Source organism: Plecotus auritus (assembly GCF_963455305.1).
Source record: "Plecotus auritus genome assembly, chromosome: 4".
NCBI classification, from domain to species: Eukaryota; Metazoa; Chordata; class Mammalia; order Chiroptera; family Vespertilionidae; genus Plecotus; species Plecotus auritus.
The window spans coordinates 38,884,428-38,909,421 of NC_137775.1; the positions used below are offsets into that span (position 1 = coordinate 38,884,428).

The following is a 24,994-nucleotide window of genomic DNA, read 5'->3' on the forward strand; positions in this document are numbered from 1 at the left end:
CATGCCCAACCAACTGAGCTACACTGGTCAGGGCAATTTAGAAATATTTTTAAATTTCCAAATATATGGAATTTTTAATTTATACTTTCATAATTGACTTAACGTAATTGCATTGTGTTCAGAGAATATAGCCTGTTTGATGACAATTCCTTGAAATTTATTGAGACCTGTTAGTACATGATCAGTATTTGTAAATATTCATATGTGCTTGAGAAAAATATGTACTCTTCAATTAATGGGTAAGAAGATGTGCATATCACTGCTAAATCAGCCTTGCTAATTGTGTCCTTTGGGTAGTCTGTACCTTACTAATCCTTTGTCTGCTTGACATACCAGTAATTGAGAAAAATATGACGTCATTGATCTTTTCCCTCCCTGAAGTTATATCAGTTTTTACTATGCATGTATATTTTTTCAATTACATCACAAGTTTAGGAGTGTTGCCTCTTCCTGGTGAATTGAACCTTGTATTATATAGTTACCATCTTTACAACTAATAATATTTTTGTCTTTAAGCTATTTTGTCTGACAATACTTAGCTGATCCAGCTTTCTTTTAGCAGTTTGGTTTACTCTAGTCCCCTGAGAGTCTTGGCTGATTGAGGGGTAGCATCTCAGCTTCCTTACTTTGTAGGTAGCCCAAGGTTCAGTGTTGTTATTGGCATCTGCTTTTAGGCCCATCCCGCTTTTTGTCACTCTCCAACCACAAAGATACATTATTTGGGCTGAGGCATGGGATTGTGGACCTCTTGTGAGATCAGGGATCCTTCAAGGAATGTTTCTTATGTGGCATATGTTTTTTCTGTAATAACAGGGTCCCCTAGAGCATTTAGTCAGCCATAATACCAGGTGTGGGAACTTATTGTATTCTCCTTGTTTTGTTTTTTTCCACAGTACTTAACAATATCTGATGTATTGTACATTTATTTATTGTCTTTCTCTTCTCACTAGAATATAAGCTTCATGAGGACAAGGATTTTTCCTGGTTTTGTTTACTGCTTTATCTCTAGCATCTAAACCACTGCCTGATACTTAGTATATGCTCAGTTAATACTTGTTGAATGAATGACTAAGGAGCCGGAGAAAGTGGTGTAAAAAAGCCATGCCAAGTATTTACCTTTTACCTTAAATGCTCTGATTTGTTCCTCCATGACCATTGTCACAAGTTAGGGTGCCCTTACCTTTCCCTAGACTATTATAACCCACTTGCGACTTGTCTCTCTATCTGTACTTTGTGGTTTATCCATCCTTCCAATTCATTCTTCATACTGCTACCAGAGTTTTTTCCTAAATATACATCTGATTACCTCACTAATCTGTCTTGGCTTAGCCCAGTGGTCAGCAGACTGCAGCTCTATTGACTAATGAGTTTGCTGACTACTGACCTAGACTCTCGATTCCAATAATTACAGGCTGTTGTTCCTTGTGATTAAGCCCCTATCCCAGTGGTCGGCAAACTCATTAGTCAACAGAGCGGCAAACCGCGGCTCGCGAGCCGCATGTGGCTCACGAGCCGCAGTTTGCCGACCACTGGCTTAGCCTATAGAAAAAATTGCCATTTCTTTTTTCTTTTATATATTTTTATTGATTTCGGAGAGGAAGGAAGTGGGAGAGAGAGATAGAAACATCACTAATGAGAGTGAATCATCAATTGGCTGCCTTCTGCATGTCCCACGCTGGGGATCGAGCCTGCAACCTGGGCATATGGCCTGACCAGGAATTGAACCATGCCCTCCTGGTTCATAGGTCAATGCTCAACCACAGAGCCACACTGACTGGGTTAAATTCCAGTTTATTTAATGTGGCATTTTATTTCCAACATTGTTTCTAGTCTTATTTCTGCACTGAGCATTCTATGCCCTAGTCATATCAAAACATTTAGGTTCTTTCAGTATGCCATGTCTGTGATTTTATGTGACCACAACCTTGCTTGTAGGGGCGTCCTGAGCCTGAAAAGTCATTCTTTTGTTTATGCTTATCAAAATTTTAGTCATCCTTAGTCACCTAAAGTCATCTCCTTGCTAAAGACTAATATTCATTGAGAAGAATCATTCTTTCCTGACATTTTATTTTGCTGTTTTGGTACTTTTCATAATATGTTGTATTCTAAAAAGCTGTCTGTCTTTTCTTACTAGATTTTAAACTCCTTGAGTCAAGAAATTTTCTTTGTTTCCTGAAAGTCTCCAATACAATGTTTTATACATAATGGATCTTTGATAAATAGTTGTCAAGCTTGAATTTTGAACGTTCTGTTTTTGTCTGATGCTATTTTTTTTCTTCCTGCTATGGTAAACCAATCTTATCTTTTGTCTTCAGTTAACACACTCTAGTGACAATAACTTTCAAATCCAAATCTTCCTATTTTCACTACCCTGGCTAGTCTGACTTAGGCATCTCACCTTCCTCAAACTCAATATGTCATCTCCTCCTCTTTGTTATTCCCAAACCAGTACTTCTCATAACTCTTCCAAAATAAAGGCATCATCATTCTTCCCAGTCAGATAAACTCAAAATCTTGGTGCAGTCTTTATCAACCTTTTTCTTAATATTCTGACTTCAGCTAGTCAGAAAGTCCTGCTAATTTTAATTTCTCCTTTAAGATGTTACCTCCTTAACTCCTCCATTTCACTGAGAAGACCTTGGAAATGGAGTTTACAGAGGAGACTCATTGTCTAAAGCCCTATCTTAGCAGTTTCTGTTTCCAGATGTCTACAAATGAGGATGACTTAACAGATGGTGGACACATTTGCAGCCTACTCTTTTCTTTATGTAGCTTTGTATTAGCCTCGGTGTTTATTTTCTTACATCTTGAAATAATATTTTGAATTTCTCACTTTTGCATAAACTGTAGCTGAAGCCATGTATGAATTTTAATGGAATCTGTTGAATGTTGATCATATTTTCTTACAGTAGTTTAGAAATATTTAGCAAGGAATATTCCATGTGATTATGTTGTGGTTTGAAATTTTATATAAAATTTTCAACCACAAAAACTGTTGTGGGCAGCAAGCAGACACTTATAATTTATACAGGTTTTTACATTATTATTACTCATTACTTCTGTGGGACAAACAGAAATGACAGCTTTAATTCATTTGTAATTATTTGTATGATATAATTTTGAATATATTTCCATAGCAAGGGTGTTTATGGGAAGTTAGCGCTAACTTTAAAAATGTCAAATGCTTTAACTATGTAGAGGGTACTTAATATTTGATTATAGTTATGTTTAAAATACCAAATATTATAAGAACTTTTTCACAGTATTAAGAACTTTTTTCCATTTTAGAGCATGTCAAAAGAATAAGCATAGTAATTTGAATGCTCTATTTTTATTTCTAGAAACCAGCAAATATCCTAGTAATGGGAGAAGGTCCTGAGAGGGGGAGAGTCAAAATAGGTAGGTAATTATTTCTAAATAATTTATTAAGAAACTGAAGTGACTGCAAAGATTGTTTCCCTTTTTAATATTCTTATTTAAGTAGTTAACTTAAAAATTACTTTCGCATTTTTAGAAGAGATATTAGGAAATATAGATAGGTAGTTTATAAAACCTCTCAGGTTTATTCCCAAAACAAGGTTTCATAATTCTAAATTGAGGCAAGCAAGCCCATAAAAATTCATTCCCAATCAAAATCCCAAGCATGTGTGTATGTCACTATTACTGTCCTGCACGGTCACCCTAAACATAATCCCCAAAAATGTTACTTTTGTCTCAGCTTTACCAAATGTTCTTTCCTTAAATACATCCCTCCCACTCTCACCTAACACATATAGAGCTTCACAGATATCTTTCCCCTGCCCCACGTATGTCCTGTGCCAGGTACCAACATATCTTTTCCAAATGGATATGTAAGTTTATAGGCCCTTTTACTTGCTAATCTTAGAGTAAGGCACTGAAAAGAGTCTTATCTGTATATTAAAATTTCCTTTTCAACCCTGAAGGATTCATTTATACCTGACAATATCTGGGTAGAAAATTAGCTAAGAAATGCTTTAATTTCTTTTACTAGAAATAACGTTTATTGAATGTTCAATGCTTTTTAGAAGGATTTCAAAATAAATTTTTTTTCATCAACCTGTTTTCTTTGCTATTAGACTATATCATGGTAGGGGTGGTGCAAAGTTATGCTAACTTAACCTACTACAAATTCTTTCTGTCCTATTTCAACCGAGCCAGCCCTGATGCTTGGTCTTCTCCTTCTTCAGTTAAATACATCAGCCCAGGCCCTGAAGAAGCTGTTCTAAGCCAACTTCCCTTTCTTTACACCTCTATTCTGAGATTTAGTCATTCAGTTTTGTTGATGTTAATTAAAAACCTTCCCCTTCCCCTTCTTCCCTCCCCATCACCTTTACACCACTCCTCACTTGTTTCTCCCTCCCTCTTAACGTTCTTTTTCTTATAAGCATTTATTGAGTACCTAATCTTGCTAGACACTGGTCAAAGTGGGGATAAAGGATGGCTCTTTCCTGTGAGAGACAGTAAAATAAACAGTTTACTATCCAGTGTGATACTTTCACATGTTAGTTATTTCATTATTTTACACAACCACTCTGTATGGCAGATATTGTATATAAGGAGAGCTGGATTTAAGAGGTTGTAGCTTGTTCAACCCTTCAAAAGAAGGACTTCGAATTCCAAGTCCAGAGTCTCTTTCCTTACCAACATTGCTACTTAGTGATAGCAGAGCTACCTGGTGTCACCTCTTCAACCACTTTTTGTAGCACAGCCCTGCCTTAGAAACTGTCAGAGAAGGAATGACTCTTCCCTCCGAAGGCCCATCTAGTGCCCTTCTTAGCTTCAATAATCTTCCTGCTATCCTTCAGCTCCTTATATTATGGCATCTCCAGTTTCCCCTTCTCAAGTTTTTCCTCTTCACCTTTAAACATTTATGGTCCTCTTCCCAACTTTAAAATAAATCTCATATCCGTTTTGTTTTCTGTACCATTTGTTCTGTGTCCCCCACTTTGTTCCTTTACTTCTAGAACGTATATTCAACCATTGGTTCCATTAAAGCTGATTTGTTATAATCTGGCCTCTTAATTCCATTGCTCAATTGAAACTGCTCTCTAAAAAGACACCTTTGAACTCTGTCTTACCAAATCTAGTCACCACTTTCCTTTACTGCCTTAGCTATTTGTTCTCCTAACCAGTTTGGCCTTGAGACTTTTTCTTGGTCTATATGACATCATATAATTCTGTTTTTCTATATACCACTTTTGCTGTTACTTCTATATTTGATTCATTTTGCCTCTTACTTCTATTAACCTTTTGTTTCAAGACACCCTGGGCACTGGCTTTGGACATGGCTTCCCTCTTCTACAGTTACTTCTTTAGGGAATTATTCCAGGATCTGGATCTCAGATTCCATTCTCTCACCTTAGCTGAAATTCTTATCTCTATTTGTTTTCTATTGGCAACCTACATTCCATTATTCCAAACCAAATTCATCATCATCATCTTATACTTTCCCTTGTTTGTACCTGTCATCACATTGAGCACAGCCACCTAAACTTAATGTCTCCTCCTTACTGCTCTCAAATATCTCTACTATTTCTCAACATAAAATTCTGTATCCTAGCCTTACCATTAAGAGTTTTAGGATTGAAATTCTATCCAAGATTAAGGATAAAACCAGGGATAAAAATTAATAAAAAAGGTCAAGTAAACAATCTAGTTGAAAGATTGCTTTAAATTTTAATAACACATTATTTTAAAAAAATTAGTAATATTCTGATTCCTATGTTTAACACTATAATACAGTTCTTTTTGGCCAAAAAGAAAAGCATAGTTGAATGGAAAACACATTGTGCCCTTCCCTGTATCTGAGCCCTTCCCTCCTCAGCAACCTAAAGACTCCCAGGCCTTACCTAAAATACTTACTGCCTTCTTTACTGTTCACAAGTATTCTTCCTTCAGCACCCAGCTCAAGTTCTGCTTTCAGTTTGGTTCACTTGTACAAATGTTTATCAAACATTGTTCCAGAGAAAACCATGGAAACCTAGGCTCTTCTTTCAAGAGACTTACAGTCCAGTAGCAACTTTCCTTTTCTTAACAGTATTTATCCTTTTTTATTTTTGTCTGCTCTGTATTTTGTTATCTCACCTTCATGTAAGCTCCTTGGTGGTAGACAGTGTCTTTTGCTGTTTTTCTATAATTTGATACTGCCTAATTAGCACCCACACAGAATTTTACTACTGCTGCCAACTGATTGGAAATTTCATTCATATCTAATTTTAGGAAAATAACTGTTAGTAATGTTTAAGCTTGTAACCGTTTGTCTGAATTAGTAAGTATTTGAAAAATGGTTTAAAACTCCTTTGATTGAAATATTAATGTTTATTGCATGTAAAATTATTATATTTAAAATCATTTTTCTTAAAATATTAATGTTTATTGCATGTAAATGGCTAATTATTTTGTATCTATAATCTGGTAATAAAAAAAATAAAGCTCCTTTGAAGTTCATATAATAGGCAGAGATTGTTTCCAAGAATGTACATTGTGTCCTCTGGTCTTTCATTTGACAGTGAATAGATGTGGCTTACAAAAAATTAAGGAAGTAGAAAATAAGGGGAGAAAACTGGCTTTAGCCTTTACTTCAAAACAAAATGTTTTTCAGTGGGCGGAGCAGCATTCTATCAGACTACTTTGCCATCAACAACAGTCAGCATCTGTTAAATTTATAAAGCAGTGCTCTGAAGTAGGTATAATATTGGTAGGATGGTTTGAATATTTTTGTTTGCAATAGGGAAATTTAGTTAAGGACGAGTAGGCCTTAGCACAGGCCTCCTTGGGCAGCTTTGTTTTTTTTTTAAGACCTGGCTTCTTCAAAACAATTTCCAGAAAGTCTTATAAATTATTCAAACTCTCAAGAAATAATATCACTGTAAATTAAAGTTTTAATGTATGTTATATCATAGCATTAGTTTTAGATTAAATGGTTCTCTGTAGTTGAAATTTTATGTACTAATTGTGCATTTTATAGTACATTGGGGCCCCTTATAGTAAAATTATACTGTGTATATTATGTATTTCGAAGTACAGAGGTTTGTAATTTTTGTGATTTTGCCTTTGTGACATGCATTTATTACTATAATATTATAATTTATTGGATGTCAGATCAGTGGTTAAGAATGTAGCTGCTAGATTATAATACGGTTTTTGTTTGAGTACTGGCATCTTTACTTAGTATCCCTAGAACCATGGGCAAGTCATTTAACTGCTTCAGGCCTTAGACTCTTTATCTCAGAAGTAGGGACCGAAACACTTACTAAACCAGTGTTCTTATGAGGATTAAATGAAGTGATATATGATGTATCTGAAAACAGTTTGTAAAACTCTAAAGTGTTTTGTACATGTAAGGTATTTGTTGTTTATGAAATCTTAAGAAAATTAGATGGTCCCCAGGACCTTCTTTAGTAATAAGTATTCTTTTCACTGCTTTTGTACTCCTCTAATAGTCAAATCAGTTAGCTTTGATACAGATCTTTGTTAAATGCTGAATTACAACAAATTATCTCATACATTCTCTACGTGTTCTTGGAAACATGTATGTGATGTGGCTCTCTAGGGGGGAAAGCCCCAATTTGTAGCATTTGCTGTTTTCTATGATGTAAATATTCTCACCATAGCCAATTTCAAGCCACCAACATGATGTCACTGAACTCAGAGTTGAGACTAGATATGTACCAGTCAGCTCTCATGAGTCAAAAAGAACTGATTCTAGCACACACTGACCTAAGATTTGGTCCATTTTTAGATGTTTAGTCTTACAGAAGTCATAATTAATCATTGAAACTTAGATTATCTTTCAAATTGTTTTTTGATCTTTCAATTAAAAAAAAAATCTAAGAATATTATTGTAGCTGTCTTTGAAAGACAGGAATCTGAAACCAGACCTGGATTCTCATTCTGACTCCGTACTTAGTAGTTCTGTGACCTTGGGCAAGTCAGAGTATCGTTAAGCCTCAGTTTCTTCATCAGTAAAATGGGCACAATAATAGTATCTCCCTCAGAAGGGGAGATCTGGTGCCTGGTACAGGCCACAGGTTGAAAATGGAGGAAAGGGCTTGCTTTATAAGGGTACTAACTATTGTCATCAACTTTGTATGCTTTCAGTAGCATGCCAAACTGAGTTTCATGTTAATTTATTTTATTTTTTAGCTGACATGGGTTTTGCCAGATTATTCAATTCTCCTCTAAAGCCACTAGCAGATTTGGATCCAGTAGTTGTAACTTTTTGGTATCGGGCTCCAGAACTTTTGCTTGGTGCCAGGCATTACACAAAAGCCATTGGTAAGTTAGTCTAAAATGATTTAATTACTTGGCATTGAATTATCCTAAATATCAAATGGTATAATAATGAAACTGCTTTGTAAAAACCACTTTCTGTCTTTTTGTGAAAGTCCTGTTATCTTTTGTACTCCTAGATTTTACCATCTGTTGGATTTGGATTTTTAACTGTATAGGAGAAAATGGTTCTTTTAAAAGAAGGAAGCATTTTCTTTTATCGAATAGAGGTATCTGGTCCATTGAGTTGCTATGGAAATAATAACATGTAAATTTTATTTTGCACTCACCTACTATCGATCAGAAGAACTGGAGAGAGGTTTAGAATTGTTTCTTCACAAACAGAAACACAGGAGTAGTGGGGTGTTGGAGGAGCTCCCTTCTATCTGGGGAAAAGTTAGCCTTTCCGAAACAAGAAACTATGACTCATCTTTCTCTCTTGCCATTACAGTTATTAGAATGGCAGTTTCTCCATTAAGGTAGAAAATAGACAGACTCTGGGTATGTTAGCTGTGCTCAGCATCTTGCCATCTCTCCAGGTAAAAAAAGAAACAGCTGAGTAGGAAAATCTGTTACAAACATACTTTCTGTAGGACTTAAAGTCGGGTTCAGAACAGAAGCACAGAGATTTTGCTACCTGGTCACTGTATTGTTCTCAGAGGATCCAGCTGCAAACTAAGGGAGTTAAGAAGAGGAATCTTCCTCAAATCTAGAGATTTCTTTAAAAGAAGTAAAAGGAGAGGATAGGGAGGGAGTATATTTCTTTAGATTTTCCTTTTACAGACAAATAAGCACAATCCTTTTTGTTAACCTTATGAAAAACTTGGTGACACCCAAAGAACTACGAAGCAAGTTCTTACATTTGGAAGATTAGACTAATAATTAACTTATTCATCATACAAAGGGAAACAAAGATCCTATCTAATAAAGAGGGAATTGACCATCACGCCCTCACAAGTGGTGGGGCCCACAGCCAATAAAGAGGGAATGTGCTAATTGACTGCCATGCCCTCATAAGATGGCGGCACCTACAGCAACAAGATGGTGGCGCCTACAACCACAGGATGATGGCACTCAGTCCCCTCAGCCCCGCTTCATCCAGCCTCAGTCCTCTAGTCCCTTCAGTCCCGCTGGGGGATGGCAGGCGCCACATGCCTCATCCAGCCGGAGTCCCCCAGTCCCCTGAGCCCTGCAGGGGAAGGCAGTTGGAGGCGATTGGGCCGGCAGGGGAGGGCAGTTGGGGACAATCATGCTGGCAGGGGAGCAGTTAGGCATCATCAATCAGGCCAGCAGGGGAGCGGTTAGGGGGCTATCAGGGTGGCAGGCAGAGTGGTTAGGGGCAATCAGGCAGGCAGGCAGATGAGTGGTTAGGAGCCAGCAGTCCTGGATTGTGAGAGGGATGTCTGAGGGGTCCCAGATTGGAGAGGGTGCAGGCTGGGCTGAGGGACACCTCTCCCCACCCCCACCTAACCATGCACGAATTTCATGCACCAGGCCTCTAGTCCTATCTAATAAAAGAGTAATATGCAAATTGACCATCACTCCAACACACAAGATGGCTGCCCCCATGTGGTCAAAGATGACTGCCCCCATGTGGACACAAGATGGCCACCACAAGATGGCCAGCAGGGGAGGGCAGTTGAGAGGGACCAGGTCTGCAAGGGAGGGCAGTTGTGGGCGATCATGCCAGCAGGGGAGGGCAGTTGGGAGGGACCAGGCCTGCAAGGGAGGGCAGTTGGGAGTGATCAAGCCTACAGGGGAGGGCACTTAGGGGTGACCAGGCTGGCAGAGGAGGGAAGTTGGGGGTGACCAGGTCTGCAGGGGAGGGCAGTTAGGGGTGACCAGGCCTGCAGGGGAGGGCAGTTAGGGGTGAACAGGCCTGCAGGGGAGGGCAGTTAGGGGCAAACAGGCTGGCAGGGGGAGCAGTTAGGCATCAATCAGGCTAGCAGGGGAGTGGCTAGGGGGTGATCAGGCTGGCAGGCAGAAGTGGTTAGGGGCAATCAGGAAGGCAGGCAGGTGAGCAGTTGGGAGCCAGCAGTCCTGGATTGTGAGAGGGATGTCTGACTGCCCGTTTAGGCCCGATCCTACCTGGATTGAGCCTAAACGGGCAGTCGGACATCCCTCGAGGGGTCCCAGATTGGAGGGGGTGCAGGTTGGTCTGAGGGACACCCCCCCCATGCATGAATTTTGTGCACCGGGCCTCTAGTTTTAATATAATAATGTCCTCATTCATTGGGAGATCTGACTTTTGCAAAATTCAGACACCCACAACACATTTATACTTTGGGGATTGTTACACTAGCGCAGTGCTAAAATATTGTAATACTTCATAAATACTGCTGAAGGGTTTTATTAAATGAGTAAAAGAGTCCGTGAATAAACTCAGTTAGAAGAGTGTAGACCCTTCCCCTGGCAGCTGAGCCCATAGTAAAGCTCTGTATCAGAGCTGTCAAGGCCACGCTGTTAGCAACTGACAGTGGCAGCTCTGTGAAGGGTGAAGAAAGAACTACCAAAAGCAAATGGAAGGAAGAGAGTGGTCCTAAGAATGAGGAGTTAAAATCAGAGCCTGACTCTACCCAGTGAGTGACTTTGACCATAGGGCTGTGTTTTTAGACTTTTAGGCTTATGTTTGCTTTTTCTGTTATTGGGTCTCTTTCTATGGAGAACAGTAAATCTCCTAGGCAACCACAGAAGGCACCAGAGGATAGGAAGAGACTGAAAGTGAGCCAGAGAATGGGGGAGTGTTAGTTGGAAGTCACAGGTAGTGCTTTAGAACAGAATTGAACGTGAAATACCCAGGGTACGGGGTAGGGATAAAGGATGTGATAACAGTAGAAATTTGTATGTGTTGGATTGGACTCTTAGCAAGCACTGATACAATCAATATCTAAAAGGGAGATTCCCAGTAAGAAAAGGCAAATTCAGCCAAAATCCTCTGTTAAACTAAATGAGCCCCCACCAAAGTCTATCATATTCTCAGAGATTCTTATACAAAATCCATGGTAAGACCCATTAAAAAAAAAATACACACATACACACACATACACACACACACACACACACACACACACACACACACACACACACGAGGCCCAGTGCAAGAAATTTGTACACTCGTGGGGGGCGGGGGGACCCTAAGCCCGGCCTGCGCCCTCAAAGTCCAGGAGCCCTTGGGGGATGCCCTGAGCCGGCAGTCAGACATCCTTAGTGCCGCCACAGAGACGGGAGAGGCTCCTGCCACTACCGCTGCGCTTGCCAGTTGTGAGCCAGGCTCAGGGCTTCTGGCTGAGCAGCACTCCCCCTGTAGGAGCGCACTGATCACCAGGGGGCAGCTCCTGCATTGAGCATCTGCCCCCTAGTGGTCAGTGCACGTGATAGCGACCAGTCGTTCCGCTGTTCCTTTGATTTGCTTATTAGCCTTTTATTATATAGGATATATATATTTTAGAGAGGAAGGGAGGAGAGGGAGATAAAAACATCAATGATGAGAGAGAATCATTGATCAGCTGCCTCCTGCACACCCCCTACTGGGGAGTGATTGAGCCTACAACCTGGGCATGTATCCTGACTGGGAATCAACCGTGATCTCCTGGTTTATAAGTTGATGTTCAACCACGGAGACACGCTGGCCCGGCAAGGCCCATTTTTAACATGTACCATTAGGTGATTCTGTTGTATGTGGTCCATACACTTTGACAACCCACACTTCGAGAAACACAGTTTTATGAGTATTTTATAATTAAATGTTCTGCTTTTAAAATCAAAATAGTTGTGTTTTTTGAGAAATAAAGATAATTTTTTAAAAATATGTTTTTATTGATTTGAGAGAAAGGGGAAGGGAGAGGCATAGAGAGATAGGAACCGTCTACATTATTTTTTAAAAATACTTTATTATTAATATATTTGACAAAGCATTGTGAATATAATATAATCTCTGAATCTGAATTACAGTTTTACAATGTATAAAATCAAAAGAAGTGGTGGTTTGAAATAGTTAATAAAACTTTCAAAGATGCCTAACTTTATCCTGAGGTGTGGAGGATTGGGGAAACATCTAAGCCAGGGGTGGGGAACCTGTTTTCTACCAAGGGCCATTTGGGTATCAGCTTATAAATTAGCCTGCTATATTTGGTCATTTAATTAACTCACCCTTAATGCCTTGTAAGTGCCAGACCAAATTTGCGGGCCTTATAGAACCCTTGGGCTGGACATTCCCCACCCCTGACTGAGTGAGTGTATTTAGATAACATCTCTCTGTACTGGTGTCTGTCTACCTCTGTATTTATCAACTTCTGAACCTTACAATTTGTTGAAAAACTGAAGTTGGTAGTCTTTCAGCCAAAAGTTGAGTTTTTCCAAATAATTTTATGTGGTATTACTGTTGGACTCAGACATTCTGCTCTATAGTTATGTAATTGATTGCTTTAAAGAATATATTGCTATACCTGATGATGATATTGTTTTAGTCTATCAGATTTGAGTAATAGATTATCAGTTGAATGCTTTAGTAGTTGAATTACTAATAGTGGTTAGGAAGACTTTTGCCTATATATAAAGTAAATTCATTGCTTACTAAATTGAGTTTCCTAAGCTTATCTTCATTAGGAAATACACAGGTAAATGTTTTTTTATTTGGTTTTCAATGTGTTGTATGATAATCATCTGTCATGTCTCATGTATATGTTTTCTTAATACACTTACTGTATTTTGTATATTGCTTTACTGAAAAGTATTTTTATGTGTAGGCTGTGATTATACCCAGGAATTATAACCAAAGAAATATAATAAATGTGTACAAAAATTGTTTTCCTTTCTTCATAGATATATGGGCAATAGGTTGCATATTTGCTGAATTGTTGACTTCAGAGCCAATTTTTCACTGTCGTCAGGAAGATATAAAAACAAGTAATCCCTTCCATCATGATCAACTCGATCGGATATTTAGTGTCATGGGGTTTCCTGCAGGTAATTTATTTTCTTTTTCAAAATATTTTGAGTCCTATTTCAAAATCATTTCTTTCCAAAAGCATATTTTTAAAGTATTTTATATATATATTGAGCTAAAATAACTAGGAGATTATTTTATCAAAGTAATACATTATTTCCTATAACAACATTCAATATTTTTTTTTGTAAGATAAAGACTGGGAAGATATTAGAAAGATGCCAGAATACCCCACACTTCAAAAAGACTTTAGAAGAACAACGTAAGTAACTCCATATTAAATATAAGTAGTCATTTCATTGGGAATATTTAATCTTTTAAAAAAACAGATATAGATTATTTAAACTAGATTTAAAAAAATATTCATTATGCCTATGATTTAAAGAAGATATTAAGATGTTCACATATATGGCAGGCTTACGCTATAGTATTTAAAAACTTCTAAGAATTTAAGGGGCAATAGATAGTTTAAATGTCTCCTGTCTTAGCAGGATAAAGGGCTTAGTTCAGGGCCACAACTATGATTTTTTTTTTTAAACAGAAACTGATTTCTTTCTTTTTTTAAAATATATTTTATTCATTTTTTTAAAGAGAGGAAGGGAGAGGGTTAGTTAGAAACATTGATGAGAGAGAAACATCGATCAGCTGCCTCCTGTACGCCCCTTACTGGGGATCGAGCCTGCAACTAAGGTACATGCCCTCAACCAGAATCAAACCTGGGACCTTTCAGTCTGCAGGCCGAAGCTCTATCCACTGAGCCAAACCGGTCAGGGCCACAACTATGATTTTTATCTTTCCCTGAGTAATGACTGGTGACCAAAATGCGGGGCCCGCTGCCAAGATGACAGAGGAAGAACACATGGCAGCAGGGATCTGAGTAACTGGCGGGGCATTTATGTTGAGTAGAAACAGGAGGAGCGGAAAGGTGCATGAGAGGACTTTATTATAAGTGTATATGCTTAGAGGAAAAGGGGAAGGAGGCTCCCTTTTGGGCAACTTAATGGAAAAATTTGAGGACAGGATGGCTTATAGGAACAAAAGCAGACATCATAAATACAAGTAGAGAATGGCACTAATCATTTTTGGCCTCTCTGTTACACAGTCCTTGGTAGGTCCTTTGCCTCTACCTATCTCTAAAAACACACGCATATACACACACAAACTCTATGGTTAGATGCCATTGTCAGATTCAAGGGCCTTTTTCATTCTCGTCAAAGGGGAGTATTAACCTCCTCTCCTTTCATACAAATGGCATCTCTTAAAGATAGCCTTGCTGTCGCTCAAGGTTTTCTCTCCTTACTCTAGACATTTTCCCAGGAAGTCTCCATGATCCTAATGGCCACAATTTACATGTCAGTTATGCTGATAATTCCCAATTAATATATCCTACTCAGATTTCTTTTCCAAGTTTCAGACCCATTTATCTAATTGTCTTATGGAATCTCAATTTCAGTGTCCACAAATACTTGAGTTAAATGTCCCAAACTGAATTCATCATTTATCCTCCTATCCCTCTCTGCTTTATTTCCTCCCTACTTATGTATCTTATGATACTACTCAATGTACATGATTCACCTAATTATTGAAGCCAAAAGCATGGAGATATCCCTGATCTCATTCTCTTCCATTTTGCTTCCCAGTGTCCAAACAGTAAATCTAGTCAGTTCTTTGTTCTAAATATCCTTTGAATCATTGTCTTTCTCTCCATTCACCCTGCCACTATTAAAATGCAGATTACCACTGTCTCACCCAGAATCTTGAAATGGCCTCCTAAGTGGTATTTCTACCTCCAGTCTTCATTCCAGCTCACTGTCTACACTGCAATCATTGCCAAAAGCAGATTTGATCATGTCAGTCTTCTAGTGCTCTTCAGTCACCATTGCTTTCAATTCCTTAATACAGCTAACAAAAGCTTGGCTTCTACATCACCAAATTCATCTCATAAACCACTCTTCACTTTGTGTTCTATAGCCTAGACATCATGAATTTTTTAAAAAATGTATTTTTATTGATTTCAGAGAGTCAGGGAGAGGAAGAGAGAGATTGAAACATCAATGATGAGAGAGAAACATTGATTGGCTGCCTCCTGCATGCCCCACACTGGGGATCGAGGCCACAAACCCGTCACATGTCCTGAATGGGAATTGAACTATGACCTCCTAGTTCGTAGGTCAACACACAACCCCTTAGCCATGCCAGCCAGGCAGAATCTGTATTTCTAATGTAGGCTCTCAGTTGCCCATGCTGCAGATCTGGAGGCCAGGTTTGTGTAGCAGGGTCCTAGAGCACATAAAAAGGGCTTTGAAATGTACATATGCTTTGACCAAATAATTCCAAGAATTTCTTCTGTGGAAGCAATTCAAGCAGCTAATTCAGTACTTACTATGTGCCTGGCATGTCCTATACCAGTGGTTGGCAAACTGTAGCTCGCCAGGCACATGCGGCTCGCGAGCCGCCGTTTGCCGCTCTGTTGACTAATGAGTTTGCCGACCACTGTCCTATACCCTTTACCTACATTTTCTCATATGATGGTTATAACAACTCTGTAATGTAGGTATAATTATAATCCTCACTTTCAAATGAGGAATCTAAGCCTTTCAGAGTGCTAACTGCCCAAGATCATACAATAGTAACTGACAGTCAGGATCCGGTAGGCATCTCTGATTCTCACCTGTTCTGCAGTATTGTCTCCCTACAATGTGTACCAGATTTACCTCCAAGGTGAATAATAACTATTGTGAAACACAGTAACAGTAGGAGATATGCAACCACTGCAGATAATAAGTTTAAAGAACATTTTTGAAAATACTAAAATTTAATCATTCATAAAAGCTGTAATTTAATCTGACAGTAAAACACAAGAAGCAATATTAGAGTTGGTTTAGTATATTATATATTTTAGCTTTGAAAGCCATAGAAATCAGTTATCCCAGTTTTTTTCCTATAAAAGACCCATTTTCCAAAGCATTATGCACAATTTTAATTAGAATATAATGACAGAATGATACTTCATAATTTTTAAATATAAAATGAAGTCAATGACTCAAAAAAGTTATCTGCTGTAATGAGTTTGAGGGGAAATTTCATCATCTATATCATTACAGATATAAAGTATAATGGTTCAACGTTTAGTGCCTGACGGGAGGAATCATGATAAAAAGGTCAATATGAAATCATTTGATTATAGTAGCAATATCTAACTTCTGAAATGCATCCATGCTCTTTTGTATAATCATATTAGAGTCAAGTATATTTATTTTCACATCTGTTATAACTGCTGTTGCAAAGGAGAAATACTATTGTCTTATTTTCTGAGAGATATACACAGAGCAATTTTTTTTCTCTCCAGGGAACTTGTGCAAACCTATAATATAAGATCTAAATTCTTCACATAATATATAAAACAGGAGAAGCCGCTTGAGATTTATTTTTTGAAGTTTGGAATGCTGGCACTTTCCAATTAGGCAACAGTTCTTCATTCCTGTAATCTGGCTCAGAGCTGCTGCTCACTGTGGGCCTAAAGTAGCAGACAGGATTTCTTTTCAGGCTTCTTCTTTTCCACTGGTGTTTTTCTATTGATCTGTCTGACCAGGTCATAAAATAACTCATTAACGTTGATCTTTGACTTTGCAGAAGATTCTAAAAAGGCACAGTTACACCACTGTCTTGCTAAATTCTGACCCTGTTCTTTGCCAACTACTCGCTCATTTTCCAGGTCACATTTATTGCTTACCAAAACCATTGGAACATCTTCTGTGTCCTTAACCCGTAAAATCTGTTCCCTCAGGTCCTGTAAGTCATTAAGTGTGGACTGAGCTGTAATAGAATATACTAGTGCAAACCCTTGGCCATTCTTCCTATACAAATCCCTCATTGCTGTAAATTGCTCTGTTCCTGCTGTGTCCAGGATTTCGAGCATACACTGTTGGCAATCTACTTCAACTTGCTTTCTGTAGGAATCTTCTATCGTTGGGTCATATTTTTCAACAAAAATTCCCTGAACAAACTGAACTGTCAGAGGAGACTTCCCCACACCTCCTGAACCAAGGACCACTAGCTTGTACTCACGCATGGTGTGGTCTGTTTAAATACTGACAATCCCCCCAGTCCAGCGGCGGCGGCGGCTCCTCCTCCTCCTCCTCCTCCTCCTCCTCCTCCTCCTCCTCCTCCTCCTCCTCTTCCTCCTCCCTCCTCTCTGCCGTGGCTCCGGCTCTGGCTCTGCTGCGTGGCGACCTCGAGAGCCAGTTTAAAGAACATTTGACAAGGAAAAATGCTTATAAAACAATATTAAGTGAAAAAAGTTAGGGCAATTTATACAGTATGATCCCAGTTTTATAAAAACAAAACAAAAATCCCTCACTGTTTGTATTATATGAGTGTGTGTGTGTATGTGTGTGTATGTATGATGTCAGGAAATTATCAAAATCTTGACAGTGGTTCTTTATCACTGAATGGCTTATGAGTGATTTTAATTTTCTTCTTTATACTCTACTGTATTCTGTAAATTTTCTGCCATTAACATGTATTTTCTATTTTTTACCCATTTAAATTTGAAATATTTCATATATAGGAAAGAATGTATATGATATATATATAGTTTATTTAGAATAATAAATGAATACCCTTCTACTTCACCCCTTAACCAAAGAAATAGAACATTACTAAGATTACAGAAGTACTCTATGTACCCTCCCTTCCTGTTCACGTCCCTCCCAAAGGGTAGCCCTTGTTCTGAATTTGTATTTATCATTCCTCATTTTTCATTATAGTTTTACTACAAATAAATTATTGTTCAGTTTAATGTATCTTTGAACTTTTTATATAAATAGTATCATACTTTCTGCACTTTGTTTTTCCTCATTCAACCTCTGTATTCATTTTTACTATTGTTAGCATTCTATTATGTCAATACATAACAATTTAATTACCCATTCTTTAGTAGATATACATTTGGGTTGTTTACAGTTTATTCTATTACCAAAATGCTGCCAAGAACATTTCTTGTCTATGTATCCTGTTATGCATGTGCAAAAATTTCTCTTAGCCCTAGCTGGTTTGGCTCAGTGGATAGAGCGTCTGCCTGCAGACTGAGGGGTCCCAGGTTCGATTCCGGTCAAGGATACATGCCTGGGTTGTGGGCTCGATCCCCAGTTAGGGACTTGCAGGAGTCAGCTGATCAATGATTCTCTCTCATCATGGATGTTTCTATCTCTCTCTCTCTTCCTTTCTCTCTGAGATAAATATATATTTTTAAAAAAATCTATCTTAGACTAGATTATGTACCTAGGAAAAGAATTGCTGGGTCATAAGATATTCACATTTCCAACTCTAATGGTTAATGCATAATTATTTTCCAAAGTGATTGTAAAAATGTAAACTCTTGCATGCGGTGTGTAACAATTCCTATTTCTTCACACATTTACCAATGTTTGGTTGTATATTCCTTTTTAATCAGTAAAAACAATGGCGTAAACATATACCTTATAGGAAAACCCAGTCTTCGAACTTTCCATTATATGTATGGTGTAAGTGTTCCCAATGAGGTATGATTGTTATGTCTTTACAGATACGCCAACAGTAGCCTCATAAAGTACATGGAAAAACACAAGGTCAAGCCTGACAGCAAGGTGTTCCTCTTGGTAGGTGCATCTCCCCCAGATTGGGAAGTCAGAACCTTAGTGCAGCTCTCATCTCATCCCATTTCCCATGGAATTGTCCCAGCTGTTCCTTCTCTTTAGAAGGAAAAGAAATCAGTGGATGCTGGGGCAAATTAAATATTTTTCTTTTAAGATGTTATCTGTGACTTTCAGCCTTATTTTTCCCCCAATAATTTTATCAGCAGAAAAAGAATTAAATCCTAAAACTGCTTTAATGCTAATGATTTTTGCCAATTCCACATAAATGTGTATAGTGTGCTAATCATGCAATGAGCTGTACAAAATGGCATTTGATATTAATCCTGTTAGACATTAATATGAAAGTCAAAACTGACTTGTAAACAACTTTTTCATGTGTTATCAATTTCTTCTGTGTTACCCTAGCTTCAGAAACTCCTTACTATGGATCCAACTAAGAGAATCACCTCAGAACAAGCTCTGCAGGATCCCTATTTTCAGGAGGACCCCTTGCCAACATTGGAGTATGTACCCTACCTTTTCTGTGTCCTTTGCTCCAGGTGAGGGTGTCGGGTAGTGGCAGAAAGCAAGAGAGCACTTGTTTTGAAGTATTTTACTTTCTTCATTAATGCTACTTTGGAGAAAAAGTACTCGCAAGAAAGGTCTTGTATTTTGAAGGAGGCAAAGCTGTGGAGAGGTGTGAATGAAAAGAAGTATTTTAGGAATGACGATTAATCAGTTTTACAGATAAAAACAAATGGGACAGATGGGACTTTTATAGAAGGTCAGTCAGAACAGTTTAAACGGAACGAGTGGGGAACTGAGAAGTTAAAATTCAGTGTGTCTCCATCCTTGGTTATACCTACGTATATCGCTGTGCTTAGGTTTGTTAGAGGTGCAGCTTTTCTTGGAAGAAAAGTTATTTTCTTTGTTGAAGCAAATATAAATTCAGTTATTATTAGTGCCAATGAAGTTTGTGTGGAGAAATTCTGTCATATATGTCAACTCCCTAACAGCAGCGAAGATTTGTTATTGAACATGGCAATGTGTTAAATTAAGACAACGAATTGTTCTTTAATGCTTACATTAAGCTGTGATGGGAGACATCCAGCAAGCACCAATCACAGATGAAGAATAGGAAATACGTTGAGAAAAAAGTGGAATTTTAAATTAACAATGTCAGTGATATCGTAGATTTTCGGTCATGACATTTCTTTCTTTATAATAATTCTTAGTGTATTTGCTGGCTGCCAGATTCCATACCCCAAACGAGAATTCCTAAATGAAGATGAACCTGAAGAGAAAGGTGATAAGGTATGAACTACACAGTACATTTTCACTTCCAGAGAGTAAGGAGGCAAAAAGAGAACATAGGGAAGTATAATTTAACTAGTAGCCCTGTGCACGAATTCGTGCACCAGTAGCTCACTGCTGCCCTCCCGTAGCTCTCCTCCCGCTGCCCCGCCCTCCTGTAGCTCCCCCTCCCCCTGCCCTCCCTCATAGCTTGTTGCCCTGCCCCCTCCTGTAGCTCTCCGCCACCCACTTGTAGCTCGCTGCCCCACCCTCCTGCTGATCCATGATCCAGTTGTTACGCGGTCAGTTGTTACAACGACCATTTGTATATGACATATTTATTATATAGGATAATCCCTATGTATTTAACCACCTTTTATTTAATTAAATCTGTATTTATGTAGGTATGCTTTGAAATGTAATAAGCTTACAGATAGATGACCTTCCTGATTTGTTTTATAGTCTACTAGAGGCCCGGTGCACGAATTAGGGGTGGGGAGGCTGATCGGGGGCGGGGCCAACCAGGGGGAGGGGCCTCAGGTAGTTGGCCGGCCAGCCCCGCCCCCTGGTTGAACTCCCTGTCAAGGGGACAGTTTGCATATTAGGCTTTTGTTATATAGGATTTTATTCCCTGACTCTTCATTCTTGCTTTTTGTTTGTTCAGCATTATTACCATCACCTTATGCAGGCTGCTTTTCAAAGCATCATTCTGTTCTTGATATACTTGGAGATATAAGGCACTTCCCACACCCCTGTACCTGAAAATTACTCTCGAAAGACTATTAGAGCTGTTTTAATGAGGACAGAACTATTTCCTATGTGCCTGTGGTCTTCAGTGGGATGTCTGTGTCTGGTTGGAGGATTACTATGCAATTGAATGGACTTCAGAGAATGAGTCCCATTCAGGGCGCAGCACGTTGACCTTCGGGGATGTTGTAGTCCTTGGCTGCTCCATTTTCCAGCCATTCTAGCCACTTCGGTGTCTCACATAGGTCGCCCTGCAGGTTGGCTCAGTACATCAGGTATTGAAAGACATTTCCTGTTAATTGAGTTCCATACCAAGCTTGCTTTTTTTTTCTTCCAAGAATCAGCAACAGCAACAGAACCAACATCAGCAGCCCACGGTCCCTCCAGCACAGACAGCAGCCCCTCCGCAGGCACCCCCTCAGCAGCAGAGCAGCACCCAGACCAACGGGACTGCAGGAGGGGCTGGGGCTGGGGCTGGGGGCACCGCAGCAGGGCTGCAGCACAGTCAGGACTCCGGCCTCAACCAGGTGCCTCCCAGCAAGAAGCCACGGCTGGGGCCTTCAGGCGCAAACTCAGGCGGGCCTGTCATGCCGTCAGAGTATCAGGTACTCCCCTGAATTTTGTACTTTTAATGTTTATACATTTTATTAAATCAATGCTTTTGGAATTAAGTAGCACTTAACTCTAAAGTTTGTACAAACTGTAAATCCTGTTTCTAGGGCATTATATGAAAACGAATATCTTTGTTATATTTCATGTAATTGCAAGATATTTCTCTCTTGACTTGTTTATCCTGACACCCTAAGAAGAAAAGCTGAGGCAGGCCCCTTCCTCCTCAAAGAAAATTTCTTCTTTTGCACAGACAATTTCCTTTCAGCTTTGGACCAGAAAAAGATACCTAGATAAGCAATTGAAAAGGGAGAAGAGTGGTAGCATATTTTGGACAAAATAGCTATATACCAGAAAGATTTGCTGTCATTGGAAGGAAATAGTAAATAGCCACATAAACATAGAAGAGAGAAGAGTATTAAAATTGAAATTTCTCAGAAATAACCATTAAATCTCACTAGAAATAAGTTTGAGACTAGAAAATACTTTCTGCTAAAGGTACTTTGATAAAAGAGAACTATAAGTTGTAATACAAATTCTGGAAATTAAAAAAAAATTAAAGGTTTGGTTTTTGGGAAGAGAGGTAAAAATACTTGTGAAAACAGCAGGAATCTTGAAAAAAAAAAAAAGGCCACCTTGTTTTCAGGGTAGCAACAAGCTAAGAAAAGGTCTAAGAAAATGAGAAGAAAAAATTAAATGAAAGGTAGAAAGAAAAAAGGTTAGAATCATGGTCCCTCGGGAAACTGGTGGAGGAGGAGCAGTTAGGTTAGAGATAATAGAAAACAAAACCACAGGCAAGGGGGCCATAAACACACTGGTAAGGAACTGGAATCAAGAAAAACATTAACAGGAAAGATACAATAAATAGCTGCCTAAACAGGCTTTCCATTTTGAACATCTTAAAAAATGAATGTATTTTCTCGCACAACTGCGTCTCTGAAAACCTCTCTTGGAAGATTCCCTGCAAGCAGAGGGGACAGAACATCACTGCCATTTGGTTCCAGTTAAACTAGTCAAGGTTACCCTTTTTTTTTTTTTTTTTTAATCTTTATTGTTCAGATTATTACAGTTGTTCCTCTTTTTTCCCCCCATAGCTCCCCTCCACCGGTTCCCACCCCACCCTCTGCCCTTACCCCCTCCCCACCACCACTGTCCTCATCCATAGGTGTACGATTTTTGTCCATTCTCTTCCCACACCCCTCACACCCATTTCCCCCCGAGAATTGTCAGTCCACTCCCTTTCTATGTCCCTGATTCTATTATATTCATCAGTTTATTCTGTTCATCAGATTTTTTATTCGCTTGATTTTTTTTATTTATTTATTTATTTATTTATTTATTTATTTATAAATATATTTTATTGATTTTTTACAGAGAGGAAGGAAGAGTGATAGATAGTCAGAAACATCGATGAGAGAGAAACATCGATCAGCTGCCTCTTGCACACCTCCTACTGGGGATGTGCCCGCAACCAAGGTACATGCCCTTGACCGGAATCGAACTTGGGACCTTTCAGTCCGCAGGCTGACGCTCTTCCACTGAGCCAAACCGCTTGATTTTTAGATTCACTTATTGATAGATATGTATTTGTTGTTCATAACCTTTTTCTTCTTCTTCCTCTTCTTAAAGAATACCTTTCAGCATTTCATATAATACTGGTTTGGTGTTGATGAACTCCTTTAGCTTTTTCTTATCTGTGAAGCTCTTTATCTGACCTTCAGTTCTGAATGATAGCTTTGCTGGGTAGAGTAATCTTGGTTGTAGGTTCTTGCTATTCATCACTTTGAAAATTCCTTGCCACTCCCATCTGGCCTGCATAGTTTCTGTTGAGAAATCAGCTGACAATCGTATGGGTGCTCCCTTGTAGGTAATTAACTGTTTTTTCTCTTGCTGCTTTTAATATTCTCTCTTTGTCTTTTGCTCTTGGCATTTTAATTATGATGTGTCTTGATGTGGTCCTCTTTGGATTCCTTTTGTTTGGGGTTCTGTGTGCTTCCTGGACTTGTAAGTCTATTTCTTTCACCAGGTGGGAGAAGTTTTCTGTCATTATTTCTTCAAATAGGTTTTCAGTATCTTGCTCTCTCTCTTCTTCTGGCACCCCCATGATTTGGATGTTGGTACACTTGAAGTTGTCCCAGAGGCTCCTTACACTATCTTCATATTTTTGGATTCTTTTTTCTTTTTGCTTTTCTGGTTGAGTGTTTTTTCTTTGTATTTCAATGCTTTGACTTGATTCTTGCGATCTTCTAGTCTGCTGTTGGATCTCTGTATATTATTTTTTATTTCAGTCAGTGTATGCTTAACTTCTAGTTGGTCCTTTTTCATATCCTCAAGGGTCTCGCTAAATTTATTGGCCTTTTCTAGAAAATTCTTGAAAAACCTTGTAACCGTGGTTTTGAACTCTATATCCAGTCGTTTGCTTTCCTCCATTTCTTTCATTTGTGTTCTGTTTCTTTGTCTCTGAATTTTTGCTGCTTCCCTGAGTTGATAGAGTGGCTTTGTGTGCTAGGTGTCCTATAGGGCCCAGTGGCTCAGCCTCCCCAGTTACCTGAGGTGGACACTCTTGGTGCACCCCTTTGTGGGCTATGTGCACAGTCTTGTTGTAGTTAAGCCTTGATTGTTGTTGGTATCACTGGGAGGAATTGACCTCCAGGCCAATTGGCTGTGAGGATCAGCTGTGTCTGCGAAGGGAGATCTTCTGTGCTGGAGACACCCTTATGAGGCAAGACTTGCTTCAGTGGGGCTTTGGTGCTCACTGAGTCTGACCCCTGAGTATCCCTTATGGATCTGAAGAGTTGTAATCTGGATGGTCCTACTCTGACCCCTGGGTACACTGGCTCTTGGATCTCCAAGGAGGTGCTAATTTAGCCTCTGCCTAAGGCCACCCAGCAGGAGCTACGGAGAGATCTGCAGATTCTTCTTCTTTGTTTGGGTTTTGGAGGTGCTCAGATGAGGCCCAGCTGTGAAGCAGTGCAAGCTGCTGTGGGGCCTTGGGCCTTCTTTTGGATGTTCTGGGTCTCTCTGACTCAGCTACAGTTTGTTAGGTAAGTTTAAATTTCAAAGGACCAGGCCATTCATATGCAAAAGCCTCTGTGCACAGCTTGGATGGGGCGGAGTCTGAGGGCTGAGCAAACAGCAATGGCTTCCCGTCAGCCCTGCCCTAAGAGGCCCCTGGGTCTCAGTGTCTCTTGGTAATCGCTGCAAGCAGCTCAGAGAGAAAGCCACCCTCGAGTTCCGCCCGATGCCAGACAGTCCAGTTTCTCTCCGTATGAGTCTGGGTCCCCAGAGTCTCACCCGGAACTGGAGTTCAGAGCATTCGGGAGCTTGTGTCTCCCTGCAGATTGAAAAAGCCAGCCGCGTACTCAGTTGCCAGCCCTTTCCACTCATGTGCCTCCGTGCATCTGCACTTTACTTCCGCAGCTCCTGTGAGTCTCAGTGTGCTTTTCTCTTCCCTTCTAGTTGTAGAATTTCCACTTAGCCAGCCTTCCTGTGG

The 24,994-nt window shown here is 39.3% G+C and overlaps 2 protein-coding genes across 8 annotated transcripts in view; one reads left to right on the top strand and one right to left on the bottom strand.

Moving 5' to 3' along the window:
• Nucleotides 1-24,994, top strand: part of CDK19 (cyclin dependent kinase 19) — a 134,870-nt gene that overhangs the window by 102,862 nt on the left and 7,014 nt on the right. For 4 of the 7 annotated variants that reach the window (XM_080664217.1, XM_080664213.1, XM_080664212.1 and 1 more), the window contains 8 exons: nucleotides 3,342-3,399; nucleotides 8,167-8,298; nucleotides 13,114-13,257; nucleotides 13,430-13,499; nucleotides 18,804-18,876; nucleotides 19,279-19,376; nucleotides 20,088-20,166; nucleotides 21,231-21,497. In XM_080664217.1, the coding sequence (XP_080520343.1) occupies nucleotides 3,342-3,399; nucleotides 8,167-8,298; nucleotides 13,114-13,257; nucleotides 13,430-13,499; nucleotides 18,804-18,876; nucleotides 19,279-19,376; nucleotides 20,088-20,166; nucleotides 21,231-21,497 (921 nt within the window). The remainder of the gene's footprint in view (nucleotides 1-3,341; nucleotides 3,400-8,166; nucleotides 8,299-13,113; nucleotides 13,258-13,429; nucleotides 13,500-18,803; nucleotides 18,877-19,278; nucleotides 19,377-20,087; nucleotides 20,167-21,230; nucleotides 21,498-24,994) is intronic. The other 3 variants (XM_080664211.1, XM_080664216.1, XM_080664215.1) reach the window with 1 other exon arrangement.
• Nucleotides 16,701-17,345, bottom strand: LOC308247079 (ras-related protein Rap-1A-like). Its single transcript, XM_080665598.1, has one exon. It carries the CDS (start codon nucleotides 17,307-17,309, stop codon nucleotides 16,755-16,757), a length of 555 nt encoding a protein of 184 aa, XP_080521724.1. The 5' UTR covers nucleotides 17,310-17,345; the 3' UTR covers nucleotides 16,701-16,754.